Raw genomic sequence first — 21,449 nt, forward strand, 5'->3', positions numbered from 1 at the left:
ATATTAAATATTAAATTTTAAAAAATTATAACTTTTAATTCGGATTAAATTACGGAATGTATAAGAAATTAAATTTTTATTACAATTTTATAATGAAAGATATACGTGAGATAATAACGAAGCGTAGTCATTTTAGCGAAACGTTTTTATAAAAAAAAAATTTAAAAATAGGGTGCCTTTTGACAATTAAAAAAAACGCTCTTGTAATGGTTGCCCAACTATTTTTCTGTTTTAAGAAACGTACCAACCAAAAGCAATTCTGAACCATTGTCTCACACTATTGTCTTCGGAATCCAGACTCCCATTCATCACGTCGCTGCTGAATCACCCATGAAATATTTTCGAGAAATCTTCCCTATGGGGAAACAACAGGATCCATGGTCGTACACGAATGAAATTTGCACACGTCATCCGGATCCTTTCACGGCTGAGGCGGCCAGGATCGCAGTTTACTCGTTTAGTCGCGTAGAAGCACAAGCGAGTTGACAAACGTCACCTTGTCTTCCCACTGGGGCGACCCACCTCCCCCTTCTCTCACTCTCTCGTTCTCTCTCTCAGCGTCCGCGCGATTTCGAGGGTTTTCTCGAAGGGAAGAGAAAAAATCTCTCGGGGTTCGCCGTCATCTCGCTCCGATTCGCCCCCGGCGCCTCCGTCGAGGAGAATCTCGCTTGCAGGAGCCAACGGTACGGTCTTCCCCCCTGTTTCCGCGTTTCATATTCGCCTACCTAACCCCGCTGCCTCATTTAGGGTTTCCTCTGCAGATCGAGGCTCCTCTTGTACTTTCAGGTTCTGGGAGCTCGATCTAGGATCTTTTTTACTCGGTCGGCTCCCGTGCGTCCTTTTCTCTCTGCTGTTTTTTTTTTTTGAAAATTTTCCTTGTTAAATTGTCGACTTCCGGTCATTTCGGAGCCATTGTTCTGGAAAATTTCGGATCTCGAGAAGGATCGAAATGGGGAAAGTGTTGTATTTGCCTCTTCTATGTAGCTCTGTCGGATTAGGGTCCTTTTCTTCCATTTGCATGATTCTATTTGGTTAATTTCGACGCGGATATTGAATTGTTAGTTTTCTTTTGCTATAGGTAGCTACTCCTGTTTCCATGGTTTGACTGGAAACTGGGCAGCGGGAGAAGAAGGCATGGAAGGAGATGAGCAGCATCAGGTTGCTCTTGTATGCGCTATCTGCGGTGCTTTCTTCTGTGTCTTAAGTCCGCTTAGTTTTTGGATTCTCTGGGCTGTAAATTGGAGGCCGTGGCGGATATACAGGTTCATTTTAAATTATTTCTTCGGTGCTTATCAGTAGGACTTAGCTTCCATGTTGTGTTTGGACTTATTTCTGCGGTGCTTGTATTTTTGTGATTTCTAGACATTGATTGTGGATAATTATTGCTATTCTGCAATAATATTTCGCAGTTCCTTGATTCAGTTATAACCTGTCCGTTTAACAGTTGTAGTCAGTCTAGTTCATCTCCCACCATAGTCTGAAGTCGTATTTTCATGTGGTTAATAGTCAATTGTGATGTGACTAGCACATTTGCTAGTCATTAATTCACATGGTTTATCTTTTGTTTAATATTGTCGTAGTTAGTTTCCATTCAGTATTTTGTGTTGCTATTTACAACGTTGCCTCTCTCTCATTTGATGATGAATCTGAATATTATTGTTTAAAGCTCAAGTGCGACAAAGATAATTAATGGATCACAAAAATGGCAATGTATTATTCTCTTGCTTACTTGATTTGAAGACAAAATTTTAAAAATAGGTTAAATGCGGTGCCAATTGCCAATTCATCATACTCATCAAATATTACCTTGACCCCCTTTTAAATCTAGACTTATTCTTGGCTAGCATAGTTATTGAATCATTTTCTTTTGTGTGCCTATATAAATTTAAATTCTCTGTTGCAAGACTGACTTATTTTCGTTCACCCTGGTAGGCATTTTAAAATGAACAAGGGGGTACTATTTATTCTATTACTTCTTACCATTATCTTTTTGTTTGTCGTTAGAATTTAAATTGTAGTTACACATCAACGTGTCAACCAAAGAGCTTATTCTGTTAGATATACTTCAGCATATTCAAAGCTCTCAGTTCTTGCCTTGGGATATCCGTAAGCCTTAACTCTTTGTGGAGTAGGGATAGATATGTTCAATTTGTTTAAGTAGATTGGCTATCTTGTTTTGAGATGTTTCTAGGAATTACAGTGTGCATCAGTAACATGAGATTGTATTGTGTGACAGTAGCATTTGTAGGTGAGATTTCCGAAAGCAAGTGAAACAGAGAAACTGCTTGTAAACCTAGTTTGGAGATGTGGTCGTCTGACTTGACTAGTCAATTTTGAGCCATCAAACCTAGCAATAAGTTTTTGGATGATGAATTGCTAGCATATGACTGCTAACTTTTAATAAAATATTTATTTTTTAAATCTTGTTGAATGAATGAATACTCTTTTTTTGTTCTTGTTGATTAGTTTACTTAATATTTCTGACTTAAACATATGTGGCTTTTGTAATAATTTGTTCGGAACCTTTTTTTTCTAATCTTAATAAGTCTATCATACTTTTTGTATTGTCATGGTTTTCCTACCTCGCGACGTGTAGTTTCTTACACTGCCATCTTATTCTGCTATATTGTATTATTCACAGCTGTTTGATGTTTATCAATTGTTAAACACCATTTCTACTTTCATTGAATAACTTTTTCCTTCTGAATTGGAAATGTCAGTTGGATATATGCAAGAAAATGGCCTGATATTATACAAGGACCTCACTTAGGTGTGGTTGCTGGTGTTCTATCACTAATTGCATGGGTTATTGTTCTTTCCCCCATTGTTCTGCTAATAACATGGGGAGCCATAATTATTGGACTTCTGAGACGCAATATAATTGGTTTAGCTTTAATAATTGCTGGCACGGCTCTTTTACTGGCATTCTATTCTATAATGCTTTGGTGGCGGACACAATGGCAAAGCTCAAGTATGTACTCTCTCGTGTCAGCATACTATGATTTGTCAATCTCCGGTACTTGTATATGTTATCTGTGATCATCAGCATTGCTTGAATGTGTAAAATTTATATGTTGAGATTGCTCTTTGGATTGCTAATTTTTTAGATTGGATTACCCCTTATATATAGTTTTTGTAAAGATCAATTATGGTATAAAATTTAAATATCTTGCCTGCTTTATGTTGTTTTCTTTTCGTTTTAGTTTGTTTGATTGTTCATATATTTTTTTATTACTGTGTTTGGATTAGTCAAATTTGATTATTTAGTTCATGTAGTTGATTAATTTTTAATTGTAATCAGTACAAACACTCATGAATTTGTGATAGTCATACAAAATATATTACATATGGTATTGTAGCAAAGAGAATGATGGATGTACTGGAAAAACTATTAATGCTACAAGAGCAATTAGGTATAGCTTTAATAGATGATAAAACAAGAAAAAATAGTTTGAGATGTGATGGATATGTTCAAAGGTGTTTCTATAGTTAGAAGAGTAGAATCTATTAGATTGGAAGGATTAAGGGGAAGATACAAAAGAAAATATTAAAACACTGTAATGAAATATGATAGTTGATTTGAATGTTACAAATGATAAAGCATTACGTAGAGCTCACTTTTTTGATTCATGCACTAATCCTATATAGTTTGGACAAGCAGGAGTCACAGAGGATGAAGATGAGAGGATGAGGACAAATTGCCCATATTATTTTTGATTAAATTCCTCGTCTGGTTATTCAATATTATGCGCTGTATATGTTGCCTATACTAATGCTAATGATCACTGAGACATTCATGATTTTACTTGATAAAAAGGATGGATGGGCTTGATAATAAGTGTGTTCAACTGTCAATGGTACCCAATGGCAAACATTTTTGTAAGCTGGGATGTTTGATCCCATATATGCTAATATTTTAAGATAACTCTATTTCACTCCATAAATGATGATTGATGGATGGTCTCTGTTTGGTTCGCTACCCCTGAATTCTTCCTTGCAGGGGGAGTTGCTTATCTTCTTCTCCTGGCTGTGGCATTACTTTGTGCCTATGAGTTCTGCGCTGTCTATGTAACTGCTGGTGCGAGTGCTTCTGAGCAATATTCACCATCTGGATTCTTCTTTGGTGTATCTGTAATTGCACTAGCCATCAATGTTCTTTTCATTTGCAGAATTGTCTTTAATGGTAATATTTGCTGCTTCCCTTCTATTTTGGTCTCTCTTGGTTATACTGAATAATATTAACTTTATTTTCCTATATTTATCTAATTGCTTTATGTGCTTTAAGCCTGTGATCACAATTGATCTCATGCATTCTAACAAATACATCTTCTGTTAAGGAAATGGATTTGATGTTGATGAATATGTACGGAGATCATACAAATTTGCATATTCTGATTGTGTTGAAGTTGGAGCTGTTGCTTGCTTAACTGAACCACCAGATCCAAATGAGTTGTACATGCGTAAATCTAGCAGGCAAGTTTTATTTGTTTTTTGTTGAAATTCATTTGTTAGCATATAATTGACCTGTCGGATATGTACCTTGATTTTCACATTCTATTCTTTTCATTGAATGTTTTTGTGCAGGGCTTTACACCTAGGACTTCTGTATCTTGGTTCTGTGACTGTTCTTGTAGTGTATGCAGTTTTGTATTGGCTGACAGCAAAAGAAGCTCGTTGGCTGGGGGCAGTAACTTCAGTTGCTGTTCTTGTTCTCGGTAAATGTTTGTTAGTGTTTGTCTTTGTCGTCATGGTCTCTTTCCCTTTGTTTTCTTAACATAATAATTGAGGTTCACAATTTATCTCTTTCTGTGGTAGATTGGAATATGGGTGTTTGTTTGTTTGCATTCGAGATAGTCAGAAGTCGCATAGTAGCACTATCTGTTGCTGGAATATCCAGAATATTCCTCATCTGCTTTGGAGTGCATTACTGGTATTTTTTGTTTCCATGGTTTCTTTTTCCTGATATACAATGGTATTTTTTTCCATCCTGTTTATGAGCAATCCATCCTGCAGGTATCTGGGTCATTGCATAAGTTATGCTTTTGTAGCATCTGTCCTTTTAGGTGCAATTGTTTCTCGTCGATTATTTGTCTCCAACCCATTGTTTGAAAGGAGAGTTGCTTTAAGAAGTACTGTATTACGTCTTAGAGAAGGATTCCGGCGCAATGGGCAAAATAGTTCCTCAAGTTCTTCTGAAGGTTGTGGATCGAGTGTGAAACGTAGTAGTAGTAGTGTTGAAGCAGGTCATCAAGCAAGTTCTGTGGATGATATTTATGGAAATAACCATATTTCTATGAGTGCCAATAACAGGAAAAATATGCTTTTTGGTCGTTCTCGCAGTTGTCAAGAAGATGCTAATTGTGATAAGAATGTAGATAGCGGAAGGGAAAGTTTAGCATTACGAAGCAATTCATGCCGCTCTGTTCATGATTCTGAAGTGGTCAGAACTACTGATAGACATCTTGATCACAATACTTCCCTTATTACTTGTTCTAGCAGTGGTCTAGAAAGCCAAGGCTGTGAGTCGAGTGGATCCGGCGCACCATCCATAAATCATTCTGGTTTAGACATGAATATTGCTCTAATTTTACAGGACAGGCTGAATGATCCAAGGATTACATCTATTTTGAAAAGAAAAACTGGGCTTTCAGACCATGAATTAGCTAGTCTTCTTCAAGATAAGGGCCTTGATCCAAATTTCACTTTCATGTTGAAGGAGAGAGGGCTTGATCCTAGACTTTTATCTTTGCTGCAGAGAAGTAGTTTAGATGCAGACAGAGAGCATCAAGATGCTACAGATGCTCCTGTTCCTGATTCTGGTAGATTGGACAGTACCGTCCCGAATCAAATATCTTTATCGGAAGAACTTAGACAGAGGGGACTGGAAAAATGGCTCAGGTTTTCTAGGCTTATGCTACATCAAATAGCTGGTACTGCTGAACGTGCTTGGATCTTTCTTACTTTGGTTTTCATAGCAGAGACAGTGCTTGTGTCAATTTTCAGACCTAAGCCTGTTAAAGTAATTAATGCTACTCATGAACAGGTGATTTTGTGTATGCCAAGCCTAGAATTGTGGCTTAAATATGTGATTGTTAATTCATATTTTGTTGTTTTTAAAATTATTCATTTTCCTTTATCTGCAGTTTGAATTTGGTTTCTCTGTTCTGCTTCTCTCACCAGCTGTCTGTTCAATCATGGCATTCCTGTGGTCTCTGCACGCAGAAGGAATGTCAATGACATCTAGGCCTCGCAAGGTATGATGGAAAATGATTCTTGGGAGAATATCTGGTGTAACTTTTTTTTTCTATGTAATATATATTTTAGTGGCTACTGATTATATTCATATAATTGGCTCCATATTTTTGGTTAGGGCTATTAGCATTACAAATAACAAGACTCTGGAATATATCTGAAGGCATTATATGTTTTACTTTTTTTTTTCGTTTCACTTTACTGGTCTTGATTCTTATGTTTTTTATAATTTTCTCTTGTACGACATGTTATTTGTCCATTCATTATCTATTGCTACTTTAATTTGTTAGTCTCAATTGATGCAATTGATCCTCTTAAACATGCTTCTCTGAACTTATAGTGCAAAAAATTATGCTGTTTATTCACTCTAAGGTAGTGCACCTTTTATTTTCCTAATTATGAAGTAAGCAAACATGTTTGACAAGGTTATTTTCCTTCTAGTTTTTTATTGTTTTGTTAGCTGCTCGCTGACATATTCTTTCCCTTCTTCAGTATGGTTTCATCGCGTGGCTCTTGACTACATGTGTAGGTTTACTTCTCTCATTCCTAAGGTATCTAAGTTTATTTTTGCAATGAATTCTTACATTTGTTAGCCTTGCCATTTTCTGCTAGTTATTTGAATCTTTTAATCCATGTGTAAGTGATAGTTGTATTTGAGAAACCTCTGCTAGGCGTGGTGTCTAACTATTATCCATGCTGGGCTTTTGTAGATTTTCTACTTTTTGTTTAGTGGATAACATTTGGAAAGTAAATTTATGGCGAAGGTGGTGATAAGGGAAGGCTAGATTAGTTGTGCAATAAAGGTTTATGCATATAACCACTTGTATGACGATGCCAACCAATTTTATGCCAACATACCTAGTGAGGTTTTGGACAAACCAGGGATCAAAATTTAAAATTGCGCTGGAGTTCAATTTTGATTGAACAAAACTGCTTCGATAGTGTTGGAAATACAACCGAAGTCCTAAGACATGGAAAAGATCATGAGTTTAAAAGGGATGAAGATATCTCCATTGGTACGAGACATTTTGGATAGAGCCCAAAACAAACCATGAGGGTTAGGTTTAAAGTGGATAATATCATATAATTGTGGAGATATGTGAATTCTTTTGGATCCAATAAATAGTATCAGAGCCATATGCCATGTGGGATAGCCTTGAACGAAGTTGAGGGAGACCCGGAGTAAATCATGAGTGATCGGATGCTTGTGGGGAGGCCTGGAGCAAGTCAAGAGTGACCTGATGCTTGCGGGGAGACTCAAACTATAAAAATAATGGTGGTCCTTCGTTTGAAGGGAGGATTGTTGGAAATACAATCAAAATCTCACATTGAAAATACATGAAAAAGATCATGGGTTTAACAAGGATGAAGATATCTCCATTTGTATGAGACATTTTGGGTAGAGTTCAAAAATAAAACTATGAGAGTTTAGGTCGAAAATGGACAATATCATACCATTGTGGAAATATGTGAATTCTTTTGAACACAACAAATAACATGCTTGTGTACTGATGGTGGCAAATTGGATGGGGGAAAAATGAAGGAGATGATGAAAATAATTAAGAGAATGCAACTATATAGCTAAATTTGGACTTTGTGCCCCCATGTAGAATGATACACTTTTGACGTGTGTTATACAAACACAAGCTGAAATTTTTTAATAACCATGTTCAATTTGTAGCATGTTAAGTGGCGTCGAACGTCGACATGATATGAAATTCATCGACATGATTGACACAATGACACATGATAGAGTAGTATCAAGTTTCATGAATTTATTGAAACGATACGTTTTGACTATATTGCTCAGCACATACGAGATTTTTAACTATGGGACAAACAATGTCCAAATTCTTTTGTACACAATTTCCAAATTCGTCATGATATACATCAAAGTATTTTTATAAAAAAATTGGAATGAAATAATGTTTGACTAGACAAACTATCCAAACTGTTTTTTTTCTCGGAAATATTGTGCTTGTGTCGTGCCAAATAGAGCTTCCACTTTGATCACTTTCTTTTTTGCACAGAAGTGTTTGTATGAAACAACTTTTTCCTGACTATTATTAATGGTTCTGTTATGGACAATATACTTGAATTTAGAGCAATAATCATTGTATTTTGTATGTCCTAGTCTTGTTGATTTGGATTAGTATTCTAAGTTGCTTATTATTGTTTTCATTTCTACTTTTCTTTGAAAATTTCTTTTCCTTGCTTTTTCTTTAACTTATTGCTTTTACATGTATGCATTTATGTGCTTTACTTTTCTGAAATGAATGTCATCCTTGTCTTGCTTATTGCTGATTTTATATCCACTTTTCCTAATTTTTGTACAACATTGCAGCAAATCATCTCTAATATTGGGATTAGCTCTGACATTTCCACTTATGGTGGCAAGTCTTTCGGTTGCCCTCCCAATTTGGATGCACAATGGTTACTGTTTCTGGATATCAGGAGGGCTTGAAAGTCATGGAAACAGACATCAGTCCTCTAGGAAGGAGGTCAGAATTGTTCCTTGTACTTGAACTTTGAATCTATCATGTACCATTGGCACTATGCGTCATCAGTTTTTATAATGGCACATTAGTGTGAGGTTATCCTTACAATCCCCTTTTATCCTCAATTGATTAACATGAATCAAATTTAGGTATAACACTTGTTTGGTTTAGCGTCTTGATGACTGATCCATCTGATTCCAACTTGATTCCTCAGTGCAATTAAATACTAAGATTTCATGGATTAAGATCCGCTGATAGTGTTCTTTGCAGACCAACCTTAGCTGTTTTGTGATGCTGTGATATCTGTCCATAGTGGTGTATTTTCTGCATCATCTCACTTCCATTTTTAACTCCACTCCTGGTGCTTCACAATCCTAAACTCTGCAGGCATACTTATTTAGTCTTTTCACCAGTTAAGGTTGCTTGCAATGTGTTTAAACTGATTATTTTGCATGTAAAGGGAAATGTGCACTTCGAATGTGCCAATGTAAGACAGAGCAAAAAATCTTAAATTACTATGCGATACATGTGAACACTGCACACTGTTTAGTGTACTAGTATTAAATAATATGGTAAGTTGGTTGTTCAAAAGCTCTCATATAGATCTATTTTAGAAGTTAACTGAACCACTGGTGGTTCTCATAATAAATAAATGTGGTTACAATTATGCAAATACATAAGTGTCAATCTGATTTTGGCTAATACCTCGGATACATTCTCCGGCGTCATTGAGAATATGAAGATACTATTGAAATTTACACAGATGCAGTTGTATATCAATTGAATTGGATGAGATTTGAGAGTAATCAGTGTTCTGATTCAATGCCTTGAGAAATTTGAAAAATAGGAGAACCTAAGGTGAGGAACAAGTTTCCAGTCAGTTTCAGTCGACAGGATTCACTACTAGGACATCCTCTCCTGATCTTGTCACAGCCACTAAACTGTTGATAGAAGCTGCTGTTGGATTGCATCTCAGAGGAGGATGAGGAGATCCAGATTATCAAATGAAGCTATTTGATTGTTCTGATTTGCGAAAAGGGAGCAATGAGGTCAATAAGGAAGATATTCTGCTTCTTTCAGTAATTAGGATTTTGGTAGGCTTTGAGAAAACTTCAATGATAAATTAATAATTTCTTATGGCAATGTCTCCTTTTGTTTCATCTCTTCCTCCTTCAACCTCTTATTTGCCATTGACATTATGCATTGGAACGTCGAAACGATACTAATAGTGTTGTTCCAATCAAAGGAAGAAACTCCTGCAGAGTTCAAGATTTTGAATCTTGGTTCATGCTAATAATTAATAGTATGTTGCAGTAATTTATTTGGTAATATGGTACAGAAGGTAAATTATATTAGCTATCACATATTAGTTTCAAGATTAGTGGCTAACAATGTGTGCCTATGTAGTGAGCTTTCATTAATCATATTAGGTAGTAAATAGTATGTATTAACGATTAATTAATATTTAATAAATTATCACTTCTGTTATATTACTAAACAAATTCATTACTAGTAGGGGCAAACTTGAACAGTTAGGGAATAAAATATTCCATTGATACTACTGATAATTAATCAATGTTAATGTTATGATTATTCATATTTGATGACTATTCCAATTAATAATCAACATAATGATATTGAAATAATTATAAATAATAATAAAATTAATTTAATATTAATTGTAAAAATATATAATTGATCATTACTTCTATTCTTGATTAATGTTGCAAGTCATAACATCATCAATTATTTATAAACTAATATTTGATAATGATTAATAAAAAACAATAAAAATTATTAAATTATTTATTATCGGAAGCAATGATGTCATTAATTATCATATTTTTTTTCATAATTTAACTTATCATTAGTATATTAGAACTATTTTATTTATACTGATACAGCCTATATTTAAATTTTTAGAAATCTCGCTGATTTCGACAACTATGATGCTGACTGTATCAGAAGGATTAGTAAAAATTCAAACCAACCTTTTCTTAGTTAGACAACCATAATGTTTATCTTTCAGTTATTGACACCAAGTATCACTCCTTGTCACTATCAAATTATTCTTTACAGTTCAGGTATATGAAAGTTAATTTTTTTAGTAAGACCATAAGCTTGGCTCTTGTCTTATGTCTGTTTTGTTTTTAGGCCATTATGCTTGCAGGCAGTCTATGCATATTTATGGGATCGGTTGCAGCTCTTGGTGCAATCATATCTGCAAAGCCCTTAGATGATTTAGGTTACAAAGGTTGGAACACAAACCAAAACAGCATCTACTCTCCTTACACAACGTCTATGTACTTGGGTTGGGCTCTAGCTTCAGCAATTGCTTTAGTATTTACTGCTGGAATGCCCATTGTGGCATGGTTTGCAACATATCGTTTCTCATTCTCATCTGCTATATGTCTTGGTTTTTTCACTGGTGAGTTTTGATCACATGATGCTTGTATACTTCTGTGGAATATCTAGTATGCTATAGACAATGAAAATTGCATCATTTTTAGTGAAATTTTGCAATTAAAATTGCTGCTTTTCTTGTAGTTGTTCTTGTTGCCTTTTGTGGCACATCATATTGGGGCGTGTTGAGTTCTCGAGATAGAATTCCAATGAAGGCTGATTTTCTTGCTGCCCTACTTCCATTGGTTTGCATCCCTGCCTTTTTGTGTCTGTTCACGGGTTTGTATAAATGGTAAGCAAAATATCGACTGTAATTTTGTAGCTTAGCCTTCAGATGTACTGGAGACTGAAATTTTGAACACCTGTTTGCAGGAAAGATGATGATTGGAAACTCTCTCGAGGAGTTTATGCCTTCATTGGCATTGGCTTTACATTATTGCTTGGTGCTTTATCAGCTCTGACAGTTATGGTAGCACCTTGGACGGTGAGTGCTGTTTCATTGTTTCCTGTATAGAGATTTTACTTTGTTTTGGGATCGCATTACCGTTGAATATTCTTATGCACTTCTTTATTCATTTGACAGGTTGGAGTAGCTTTCCTTTTAGTTATACTTCTTATCCTTCTAGCGATTGGTGTGATTCACTATTGGGCCTCAAATAATTTCTATCTTACAAGGACTCAAATGTTATTTGTTTGTTTTCTTGCTTTTCTTCTGGCTCTTTCTGCATTTCTTTTGGGGCTTTTCGAAGGTGTGTCCCATCAGTATTACTATCCTTTTTTCTTAATTTTTCATTTTGAATCAATTTCTTCATTTTGTCTAACAATTTGAAAAACTTCATTTAGGCAAACCTTTTGTTGTAAAGCAGCAATAACCCTAGAAGCTCTATGACGCTTAATTTTAGCACTTTCCGGCAGTTACTTTCGTGGATAGAGGGTCAGGGCTTCAGTATGGCTTGACTAGCTTTGATGCCATTCGGACTCAAGCTTACCAGAAGGTCAAGTGTGCCGCAAAATAGCTCGGATGTGGATCAATGGTAAGAGTTTCTTTCTACGTGTTTTTTCTATGCTCGTTTTGTTTGATTTACTTGACAAACAGCAATTGCTATTTTTTGTGAAGGCAGGTTTAATCCTTTGTTTTTTTTTATATCTGTTTCAACAGGTTAAATCACGATCGAAACTATTTTCTCAAAACCACATCTGTATCCAAATTTAGAACATGCAAAGTGGAAGCACAAAGTGGAAGCACAAGAAATTGCTTGTTTTGATCGAGACACTTCTCGTTAAGCTTGTTGCTTCCTGCAGCTCCATTGGCACCTCTCGACCTAGCTTGGACTCCTGAGTCTGTATATAGCACGGTGGCCTGGTTTGAAGAAACAATGCCTGATTGGTTAGGTATGTCGATGAAGTATAGGAAATAGGAAACACTAATGGAAAATAGCCAAAAACGTGGACATTGTGTCAATAGAAGGGATGCAGCTGAAACTCTTTAAGAGGATTGCGTTGCAGCTGCAGTTTTGTAGTTACCCCCGTAATTTTTTTCTTCATTATCATAGGCTTAGCATTTTTTTTACGATGTAATCTATTCTCATCTCTTTGTAATGTTCGATTAAGCTTTGTATTCTTGCCCCAGTCTCAACTCACAACTCATGGAATATCGTTTCTATTTCTTCCGATATATCTACCAACCGACCGGCGACCACCTTGTGCTCATTACCAATGGTCTGAAATTGGACCAAATTGATCGGTTAAACCTTGTTCTTTCTCAAAATGCCCTTCAAAGCTTTGATTCTGTAAAAATGGCTTGTTAATATTACAATTTTGTTTATTTCGTGTCTAAATTTAATAATCAAATTATTGTGTTTTTTGAAATTGGAAGAACTCCAGGAAAAAATGGCACTGAGAAAGGAGACAAAGAGATCTCTATTTTAACTATTTCTTGGAATCCAATGCGGTGCAAAGTGCTGGGCCCAAAGCACGATGAGCATAAACTTCAACGCTTCCCTTTTTTTAATTCCCTTCACGCGTGTCAAGTGACACTTGCATTTATTTCCCAATTAATTCACATTTTTCTCCAAAGGAAATCCAAATATTTTCATTAAAAAATCTATAATTATTTATCTTTCTCATTTGAAAAAAGATAAATAAAAAAGAAATACAGCCTAAATGGTTTACTGAGAGTAGAGGGAGCTTTTAATTGATGCCCCCTCACTAAAGTTCTCCTTGTCTTTTGCTTCCCTTCTTTTCAGGTAGTAGAGTAAAACACCGGTCTTATAATAAAGTTGGATAGCACTAGTGACATAATTTAATGACATTTTATAAATATAAATACTGCCTTAAAATTATACACAAATTCACTTTAAATTAATATAATTATAAGAAGTTATTTTTGTGAACAATAAGCTGGTGGCAATTAGGTGAGGAAAATAGATGAGTTAAAAAATAAAATGAAGGAAAGAATGGACAAAGAAAAGTATAAGAATGAAGATGAAAAAAGGACATGGAAAAGTCCAATTGACCCTGATTTTATTGTCTCTCTCCCCTCGGTCCTTATCATGATGGCAATCCTTCCTTTGCCTTCCTTCACCTTAATAAAAGTTGATATAGCCCATTTACACAACATAGATGTAACATAAGGTTTGATCATAAATCGATGCATCCATTTATGACCCACAATTAATGAGTCCGGTCAACTTATAAATAAATGAATTCACTTAAGATAATCATATGAATTTGTATATATATGCGGAAAGAAAGTAGGGCTTAATATTTAGGTTAAAGAAAGTGATTTTTTTTAAAAAAAATTAACACCAAGTGTATAATTGTCCATATATATATATATATATATATATATATATATATATATATATATATATATATTTTTGTCCACGTCCAACATAAGATGAGTATTTTATTATTTTTTATTTTTTTAAAACTTTCAGTTATGTCATTTATATTTTACTTTTAGGGGTTGGGGGTTGGGTTATCATTGTGCGCATATAGTCACACTGTGCGACGAGCTAAATATTAAATTCGTATATACACACACATATAGAGAAATGATACCCTAAGGATTTTACTGTACACACTCCGTGCTTACCTAATTTTTTTTATTTGAAATTTTTTGTATGCTTAATACTAAAACCTAACTTTTAAATCCTAAAGTCAAAATTCTAAATGACATACCCATAAACTAAAAAAATAATTAAAAAAATTACACAATACGGTTCACAAGGATAATCCGTAGCTTAACAGGTATCCAAATCTTACAATTTGATTAATACTGAGGTGATGATCACATTCCACCCATCAAGTAAATTCAAAAAATACGTTGACTCCTGATATAAGAAATGCACTCGGACCACTACACCAAGTCCGAGGGGACGGACCACTACACCAAGTCGGAGGGGGCAAATTAATTTGTATAATTGAAAATAGTGGGTGTGTTATTTGCATTTGAATTTATTTGAGTTTGTTAAGTTGTGCCATCAAATATTTAGTGTGTTACATTTCAGTTATTCATCTCTATTCAATAATGGAGCTAAGTATGGATGTCCTGAAGTCTCTCTCAATAAATTCTTTGCTACTTTGGAAGGTACCACAAATATCAACCATTCAAAATTATCTAGAATAGCAACTATCTACAACTACAAGCATTTTGCTCCCTATTTTCCTCATTTTCATCCATCACCATTCTAGTTATCAAATATCTTAAAATGTGTATATTCTACTGTAATGATAATATACAAGCCATCAACTTCTCCAATCATGCATACCATCAAACCCCATCTACTCTTACCATACCAAATTTGTCTCTTCCTCTTTTTTTACCTTTCTCTTTATTTTTTTCCTATTAAAATATATTTTCCGGACAATTTACACTAACCAAACATCAAAAACCAAATAGTAAAAATAATAATAATCATAATAAAAGCAACACGAGACACGAGTAAATAAAGCAAAAGCATTGCACCACAATTATTCCCTCAAAACCAAGCAACAAGACCATCATCACCTCCATCCACTCTCTCCTCTCTCTCTCTGTTTCTTTCCACTGAAAAGAAAAGGAAAGGAAGAGGAGAGTGGAACGGCGACAATGGCGAACCTCCTCTTTCTCCTCTTCTTGTTCTTCCTTCAAGTTTCTAGCCTCTCCGCGGAGACTTTCTTCACCGACCCTGAGCCTGCCTCCATCCAGATCATCCCCTCCACCGCCGCCGCCGCCGCAGCATCTTCTCCTCCGGCCACCATTCCTGCGTTCCCAGAGCAGTCGGACGTTTCGGCCACCGGTTGCCCACTCGACCCGCCCGCGGACCTACTTCCCGTCGTGTCCGCCTCGTGCTCGGTCTCCGAAGATGACAACGGCGGCCCCTCGCGTTCCCGGTGCTGTCCCGTGCTAGAGGCCTGGTTCCTCGCGGCCTACTCTGCGTCCGCGCTCGCCGCCCGCGCGCCGCTCCCTGCCGCCGCCGCAGCCGGTCTCGACATGCCCGCGCTGCCCGACGACTCCGAGTCCTGCATCGGCGGCGTCGAGCGCGCGCTCCGCGACCGCGGGGTCGACCTCCCGCGCGCCAACGAGACCTGCGACGCCGCCTACTGCTTCTGCGGCGTCCGCCTCCGGCGGATGGTCTGCCCGGGGGCGTTCGTGGCCGAGGCCGGGCGGTGGGTCCCCGCCGGCGGCGCCGCGCGGCGGCTGGAGAAGGACTGCGCCCGCCCAGGCTTCGCCGCCTGCAACCGCTGCCTCCGCTCTCTCAACCAGGTGAGCCAACTTCCCCATCCGATTTCTTCTCAAAACCCCCAAATCCCTCATCAAAATCTCATTTTGACCAAGAAAACCCCCCAACTCCCTGCTCATTTCGGCAGCTGAAGGCCAAATCGAAGCGATCCGGGAGGAGCAACGCCCCCAAATCCGCCGCCAAGCCAGCGCCGGCGCCGACTCACGGTCGGGAATGCCAACTGATGGGAGTGACGTGGCTGCTCTCCAAGAACCGGACCCACTCCCTCCCCGCCGCCACCTCCGTCCTCCGTGTCCTCATGGCGGCGGACGCCGCCAGCGCTTCCGACCCCGCCTCTTGCTCTCTCTCCCTCGACGACATGCCGCTCGCCGTCGGATCCCACCAGATCAGCAACCACGGTGGCTCCTCCGCCGTCCGTTCCCTGCCCTTCCTCCTCCTCCTCCTCCTCCTGTGGCTCCTCCCACTGGCGGCGTTTTACGGCTAGTTAATCCCCCCCTACTATGTCCTTTCCTATATATGTGATAGCAAAAATGATAGATATTCGTTAAATTATGGGTTAGATTTAGGCATGTAATGAGGTTATTTTTGGCCAATTATGAATTCCGTCGTGTGCTTCCAAGATTGCAATCTGTCATGGTGGGCCTCTCCTAACATGGCCTGTAGGGTTTACCTCCCTCTTTGATGTTGATGCCATTTGTTCTATTAGTCACATACCCATGATTATCGCATAGCTTATATCGATTAAAGAATACTCCATCTTCGTAAAATTATAATCACTTAGCTGCTACAATTCTATATTTTAAAATGCCCATATTTCTGTTGGACAATATAAATGTCTTCATTCACCACCATTTTATATGGCACCAAATATTGAAAAAAAATCTAAAAGAAAAAATATACATGTATATTTTTCACTCCAAGTAAAGAGATCCTTGGTCTATATAACAAAGATCATCCTATTCGACAATAGATTAAGAACCAAACAATGATGATGACAAGATGAAGTAGGAGTCCTGAAGAACCTTTCATAATTCTGATTGATTGCTCAAACTTGACTGGCTGTAATCAGGACTGGAAACTTGGGTACCGAATGCCATTCGCTGAAATAATCGAATATCGCCGGACTCTAAGGCATTGAAGATTCCGCTTTGGCCAGGTTTGACACCGTTGTTCAAATCCAAATCGGTCAACGCATCGAGAAGTCGTACAACCTGAATCGAAAATTTTCGTTTGTCAATGTTCAATGTGATCAAAATCGGCTAGGTGATGAATCAGTATGTTTACCTTTCCCATTGAAGGCCTCATTGTCGCTGAGTGTCGAATGCATGCTGCCGCTGCTTCAATCAAACGAAACATTTCGGTTTCGTTATAGTTGTTTCTGAGTTTTGTATCAGCTATTTCTCCAAAGTCTCTAGTTTCAAGCGCTTCGGTTAGCCGTGGGCGTGCCTACCAAATTCAAAGCTTAAACTGATTAGCTTTTTTTTCTTCTTCTGAGAAGAACAGCTCAATCAACTACCATTTCAAGAATGAGAAGCTTTTTTAGATCGAGGCGAGGTTAGAAGTTCCTTAATCTCGTCTCGAAGATTAGATTGTTAACTTATAGAAGATGATGAAACATGTAGCAGAAATGTGTTGGGTAGAAGTTGTAGAAAATGACTAGGGACTTGGATTCAAACATCATTCAATCTCGTTCGATGTTTGCAAGACATGTTCCAAAGCAGGACTAGGACACAGAATAAGGGGGCATAGTGGTGGAAGGTCTTTTGGGTATGCTCGGTAAGCAGAAAGGGCGGATGAGGCACATGAGCAAATCTTCGCAAATTGTATCACACTTGACTAGTGCCGACCTGTGCTGCTTATCAGCACATGTTGGAACCAATTAGATCCAACTCAGTTAGCAATGATAGCGATATTTTAAACCTTGATTGAGACTGCTAAATTGACAAGGCTCTGAACATTAGCTAGCATCTTTAACCCAACTATTTCTTGTCAAAACCTATTCTTCGGATAATTTGGTTGAAATGCAGCTACCTCAGGGGAACTCTAGACCAATATTTGTAACTAAACCTAGTCCAGTTGAGAATAAAAATAAAAGCTATGTTTTATAACATCGCAAGATGATCTATGCATGTGGATTGAAAAGATATGTAAAGAAAGAAATGCTAAATCTTACCCACTCGACAAGGCTCTCCTCGCCCATAGGTTGAGTGTCGTCCACTGGCTTTCGTCCAGTAATAAGTTCCAAAAGAACAACCCCAAAAGAATAAACATCAGATCGCTCAGTCAATTTGCCACTTGATGCATATTCTGGCGCCATATATCTAAATGGAAGAGACCACCATCGTCGTCAAGCTCAAGTAACATCGCATATCAAGTAAGAAATGCGCAACTAATTCGTTCACTTACCCGAAAGTTCCTATCACACGGGTTGTGACATGCGTCTTAGCATCCATAGCTAACCTTGCCAGCCCAAAATCCGAAACCTATACCGTGTATAAACATTAGCAAGTGAGGCAAAGGAATCTGAAAAATAGTAACTTCAGAAATCATGTTCAAAGTATTCGTATATAGATGATAACCTGAGCTTCAAAGTTGTTATCCAACAATATATTGGAGGACTTGATATCTCTGTGAATTATCCTTGGATGGCCTATCAAAAACCCTAAGGTCAGTCAGTAGTAATCGAAAAATACCAACCAGTAGAGTTTCAAAACAGATCACTAGTAACTAGTCGAAGCATTACAATCCTCATGTAGGTAGGCTATGCCTCGAGCTGCCCCAGCTGCAATCTTAACCCTGGTTGGCCAATCAAGTACCGCCGTTTCGTTCCCTGAGCAAGACAGCTGATGAACAGTCAATCAATAATATGAGTTTCGTCACCAATACATGAATGAACAAGTCAGCCATACCATGAAGATGAGAGTCAAGTGTACCGTTGGGCACGAAGTCGTAAACAAGCAATCTTTGGTTATCAGAAATGCAGTACCCTACGAGGGAAACTAAATGCCGATGGTGGACACGGCTGATAATCTCAACTTCAGCTTTGAATTCCCTCTCGCCCTGTCCACTGCCGACTTTCAGTTGTTTTGCGGCGATCTCTTTACCGTCGGGTAACTGCCCTTTGTAGACGCAACCGAAGCCTCCTTCGCCTAAAATGTTCTGCGGCGAGAAGCCATTTGTCATGTTGTATAGTTCATTGTAAGAGAAGCTTATCGGAGTATTGCCTATCCCTGCCTCTGATGCAAAACTTCCAGACTTATGATGGTACATAAGGGGAGCTGTTGGGGACCTCAACTGTGGTGATTCTGGTGAGGAAAGAAGCAAATGGTGAGTCTGATAAATTGAAAGAAGCAACTGTTGGATAGTATATCGAAAGGGTGTGCCGAGAATTTAAAGCGCAGGCATCTCCAGTTATCAAGATAGATAGACTGCCGCATTACCTGACATTGCCGACGAGGTATATGGAGAATGCATAAGAAACCCTGCAACATATCCATCGCCGGACTTCCTCCGCCGTCTTACAAACCACACGGCTAACACCAGAGAACACAGTACAAAGAGCACCACCACCACAGCAACGGGCACTATGGTGTTTGTTTTAGAGGTGCCGGCACCGCTGCCACCTTGAGAATTGCTGTTTCGCGCATCTGAAGGAGGAACTAAGGCAGTGCTGGAGATAGGGCCGGTTGGGTTCATCGAATTGCCGGGTGGAATGACGGGAGGGGGCAAGGAAGGGGAAACTCGATCGAGGGAAGGAGTTGAAGGAGTTGTGGGAGCGGGTGGTGATGCAGATGGAAGAGAAGGAGAGCTGGGAGGCCTCGGCACATGTGGAGGAGAAGGTGAAGCCTTTGGTGGCCGAACGACTGGTGATGGTGGAGCAATGTTGGTCGGCGGTGGAGGTGGAGTCGGAGTTTGGCGGGTGGAGGGTACCGATGGCGGCGGAAGAGAATCTGCAACGGGAGGAGGAGGAGGAATCGGAGGAGGAGGAGAGGCCGGAATCGGAGGAGGAGGAGAATGACTTGTCGGCGTGGGAGGGGGGATGGAGATTGAGACCGGTGGCGGAGGAGAAGGTGTTACAGGCGGCGGAGGAAAGGCTACAGAAGTGGGTGGAGGAGACAATAGCGTAGGCGGGGGAGTAGCCGAGGGTGGATTTGCAACTGGCGGCGGTGCTGATGGTGGTGACGGCGGCGGAGAATCTGGAAGAGGCGGAGAGACCGGCGGTGGCGAAGAGGAAGGAGTTGAGGTTGGTGTAGGGGGAGGGGAACTGGGCACCGGTGGAGGAGGAGAAGGTGGCGGTGGGTTAGAGATTGGAGGCGGCGAAAGCAAATCCGGTGGCGGAGGTGAAGCAGATGCAGAAGAAGAAGGCGACGGCGGAGTCAAGGAAGAAGAAGAAGAAGAAGGCGGAGGGGAGGTCGACATACTCGTCTCCTTCCTCTCTCGCAACTACAGAATATCTCAAAAGGTCAATGAACAAACCTGCGGAGCCCAAATCACCATGAATCCACAAGCTTCTTCCTCTCTCGACGAACGATCTCGGCATCAATCTTCAGCAACACCATTTCAGATCGTTCAATCCAAACTCGCACAGCTCTGGGGAACAACAAATCTACCTGTTCCTATCACAATCTCCTGAACAAAAACTCCCCAATGAATCGTCAATGGCGGAACTCGATTCCTCATCGCCACATACAACAAGAAGACCAACCCCCAGTGAATCACACCTCTTCTGACGGGAAGGAACCCGTACCCTACCAAATCCGAGCAACCGCCGCGACGGACCGAATGGTGGCCCAAAATCTCAACTTCAGCAAAGAAAACACCGCAAGATCCAAAATTTTCCCGAGATTGAGCAAATGGCGACCAAATCCAAGGAAGAAAGCCGATCGCAGAAATCTAGAAGAAGGTTAGGGCAGAAGCAGATCCTCTCTCCCTCTCCTCCCCTCCATCTGCCCCAAGCAAAACACCAGCCGGCGACGACTCAAACTTCTTCCCATGTTACTGAGAAGCGACCACTGAGCAGGAAGTGGAATGGAGTGGACAATCGATTCCATTGGAAATAAATAAATAAACTAAAATTATTACTCTAAAGTTTTAGATCGAACATAATGAATAATTTGACAGCTTTTGAGGTTCGTTGACTTCAGAGTTTCCGCTATTAATTTCATTAATTATCTTCCCATTTGACTGAAGAAGTATGGTTGACCTGATAAGCTGGCCAAGCAATTAATTTGGGATAATTTATTTAATTTTGGGCAACAATTCTTATTTTATTAGATTAATGACGTCATTAATGGATGATGAAGATGACAAGCAATACTAGTGAGGAGATGTGTATGGCTTTAGGGGAATCCTATCAAGTTATATACTTACAAGTAGATGGAATTTTGAGCCTCTACTTTATTCCCCTTTAACCGTCTATTTGCGGCTATACGAACAATAAAGAGGTGTATTATACTTCGAGATAGAAGGGAAAGGGAGCGGGAAAGGGAAAGAAAAAGAAGATTATTTAAATATACTTATCTTATTTAGGAAGCTAAAGAAAGAAAAGGATTGAGAATAAATTGTATTT

General features: G+C 38.9%; 3 protein-coding genes and 1 long non-coding RNA gene across 5 annotated transcripts; 3 read left to right on the forward strand and 1 right to left on the reverse strand.

The window, feature by feature from the left end:
* Positions 1 to 501: 501 nt before the first annotated feature.
* On the forward strand, positions 502 to 12,016 carry LOC122048335 (calpain-type cysteine protease ADL1-like; the record flags this gene model as incomplete). The annotated part of the gene is made up of 16 exons (XM_042609918.1): positions 502 to 683; positions 1,079 to 1,262; positions 2,721 to 2,971; positions 4,001 to 4,183; positions 4,338 to 4,473; positions 4,585 to 4,715; positions 4,816 to 4,930; positions 5,014 to 6,043; positions 6,144 to 6,254; positions 6,745 to 6,803; positions 8,597 to 8,753; positions 10,905 to 11,178; positions 11,298 to 11,445; positions 11,526 to 11,637; positions 11,737 to 11,902; positions 11,997 to 12,016. Coding segments are annotated over exons 2-16 (3,021 nt in total), but the record flags the coding sequence as incomplete, so codon positions are not given.
* Position 12,017: 1 nt separating this feature from the next.
* LOC122045852 lies at positions 12,018 to 12,775 on the forward strand. The gene is made up of 2 exons (XR_006130133.1): positions 12,018 to 12,187; positions 12,313 to 12,775. It is a non-coding gene; the product is annotated as an uncharacterized LOC122045852 (long non-coding RNA).
* A 2,336-nt stretch (positions 12,776 to 15,111) lies between these two features.
* LOC122045854 (uncharacterized GPI-anchored protein At4g28100-like) lies at positions 15,112 to 16,501 on the forward strand. The gene is made up of 2 exons (XM_042606242.1): positions 15,112 to 15,903; positions 16,008 to 16,501. The coding sequence occupies exons 1-2, from the start codon at positions 15,247 to 15,249 to the stop codon at positions 16,362 to 16,364; spliced, it is 1,014 nt and encodes a 337-aa protein (XP_042462176.1). The 5' UTR covers positions 15,112 to 15,246; the 3' UTR covers positions 16,365 to 16,501.
* Positions 16,502 to 16,651: 150 nt separating this feature from the next.
* LOC122045853 (proline-rich receptor-like protein kinase PERK9) lies at positions 16,652 to 20,942 on the reverse strand. Of its 2 annotated transcripts, none has more exons than XM_042606240.1 (8): positions 19,321 to 20,942; positions 18,790 to 19,185; positions 18,624 to 18,710; positions 18,460 to 18,542; positions 18,287 to 18,363; positions 18,054 to 18,201; positions 17,165 to 17,326; positions 16,652 to 17,091 (listed from the first exon to the last, which is right to left on the reverse strand). In XM_042606240.1, exons 1-8 carry the CDS (start codon positions 20,297 to 20,299, stop codon positions 16,906 to 16,908), a joined length of 2,118 nt encoding a protein of 705 aa, XP_042462174.1. In that variant the 5' UTR covers positions 20,300 to 20,942; the 3' UTR covers positions 16,652 to 16,905. The 2 variants fall into 2 exon arrangements, with proteins under 2 accessions (XP_042462174.1, XP_042462175.1); XM_042606241.1 differs by having other exon boundaries at positions 16,653 to 17,091; positions 18,460 to 18,530; positions 19,321 to 20,941.
* Positions 20,943 to 21,449: the final 507 nt, after the last annotated feature.

This window comes from Zingiber officinale, chromosome 2B (assembly GCF_018446385.1).
Source record: "Zingiber officinale cultivar Zhangliang chromosome 2B, Zo_v1.1, whole genome shotgun sequence".
NCBI classification, from domain to species: Eukaryota; Viridiplantae; Streptophyta; class Magnoliopsida; order Zingiberales; family Zingiberaceae; genus Zingiber; species Zingiber officinale.

What these genes read in the sequence shown, in the direction of transcription:
- LOC122045853 (XM_042606240.1), bottom strand. Translation starts at nt 20,299, where the DNA reads ATGTCGACCTCCCCTCCGCCTTCTTCTTCTTCTTCTTCCTTGACTCCG. An exon ending in AGGAGAGCCTTGTCGAGTGG is followed by an intron (nt 17,327 to 18,053) that starts GTAAGATTTAGC and finishes TGAATTTGGTAG; the next exon opens with GCACGCCCACGGCTAACCGA. An exon ending in TGAGGCCTTCAATGGGAAAG is followed by an intron (nt 17,092 to 17,164) that starts GTAAACATACTG and finishes TTTTCGATTCAG; the next exon opens with GTTGTACGACTTCTCGATGC.
- LOC122045854 (XM_042606242.1), top strand. Translation starts at nt 15,247, where the DNA reads ATGGCGAACCTCCTCTTTCTCCTCTTCTTGTTCTTCCTTCAAGTTTCT. An exon ending in GCCTCCGCTCTCTCAACCAG is followed by an intron (nt 15,904 to 16,007) that starts GTGAGCCAACTT and finishes TCATTTCGGCAG; the next exon opens with CTGAAGGCCAAATCGAAGCG.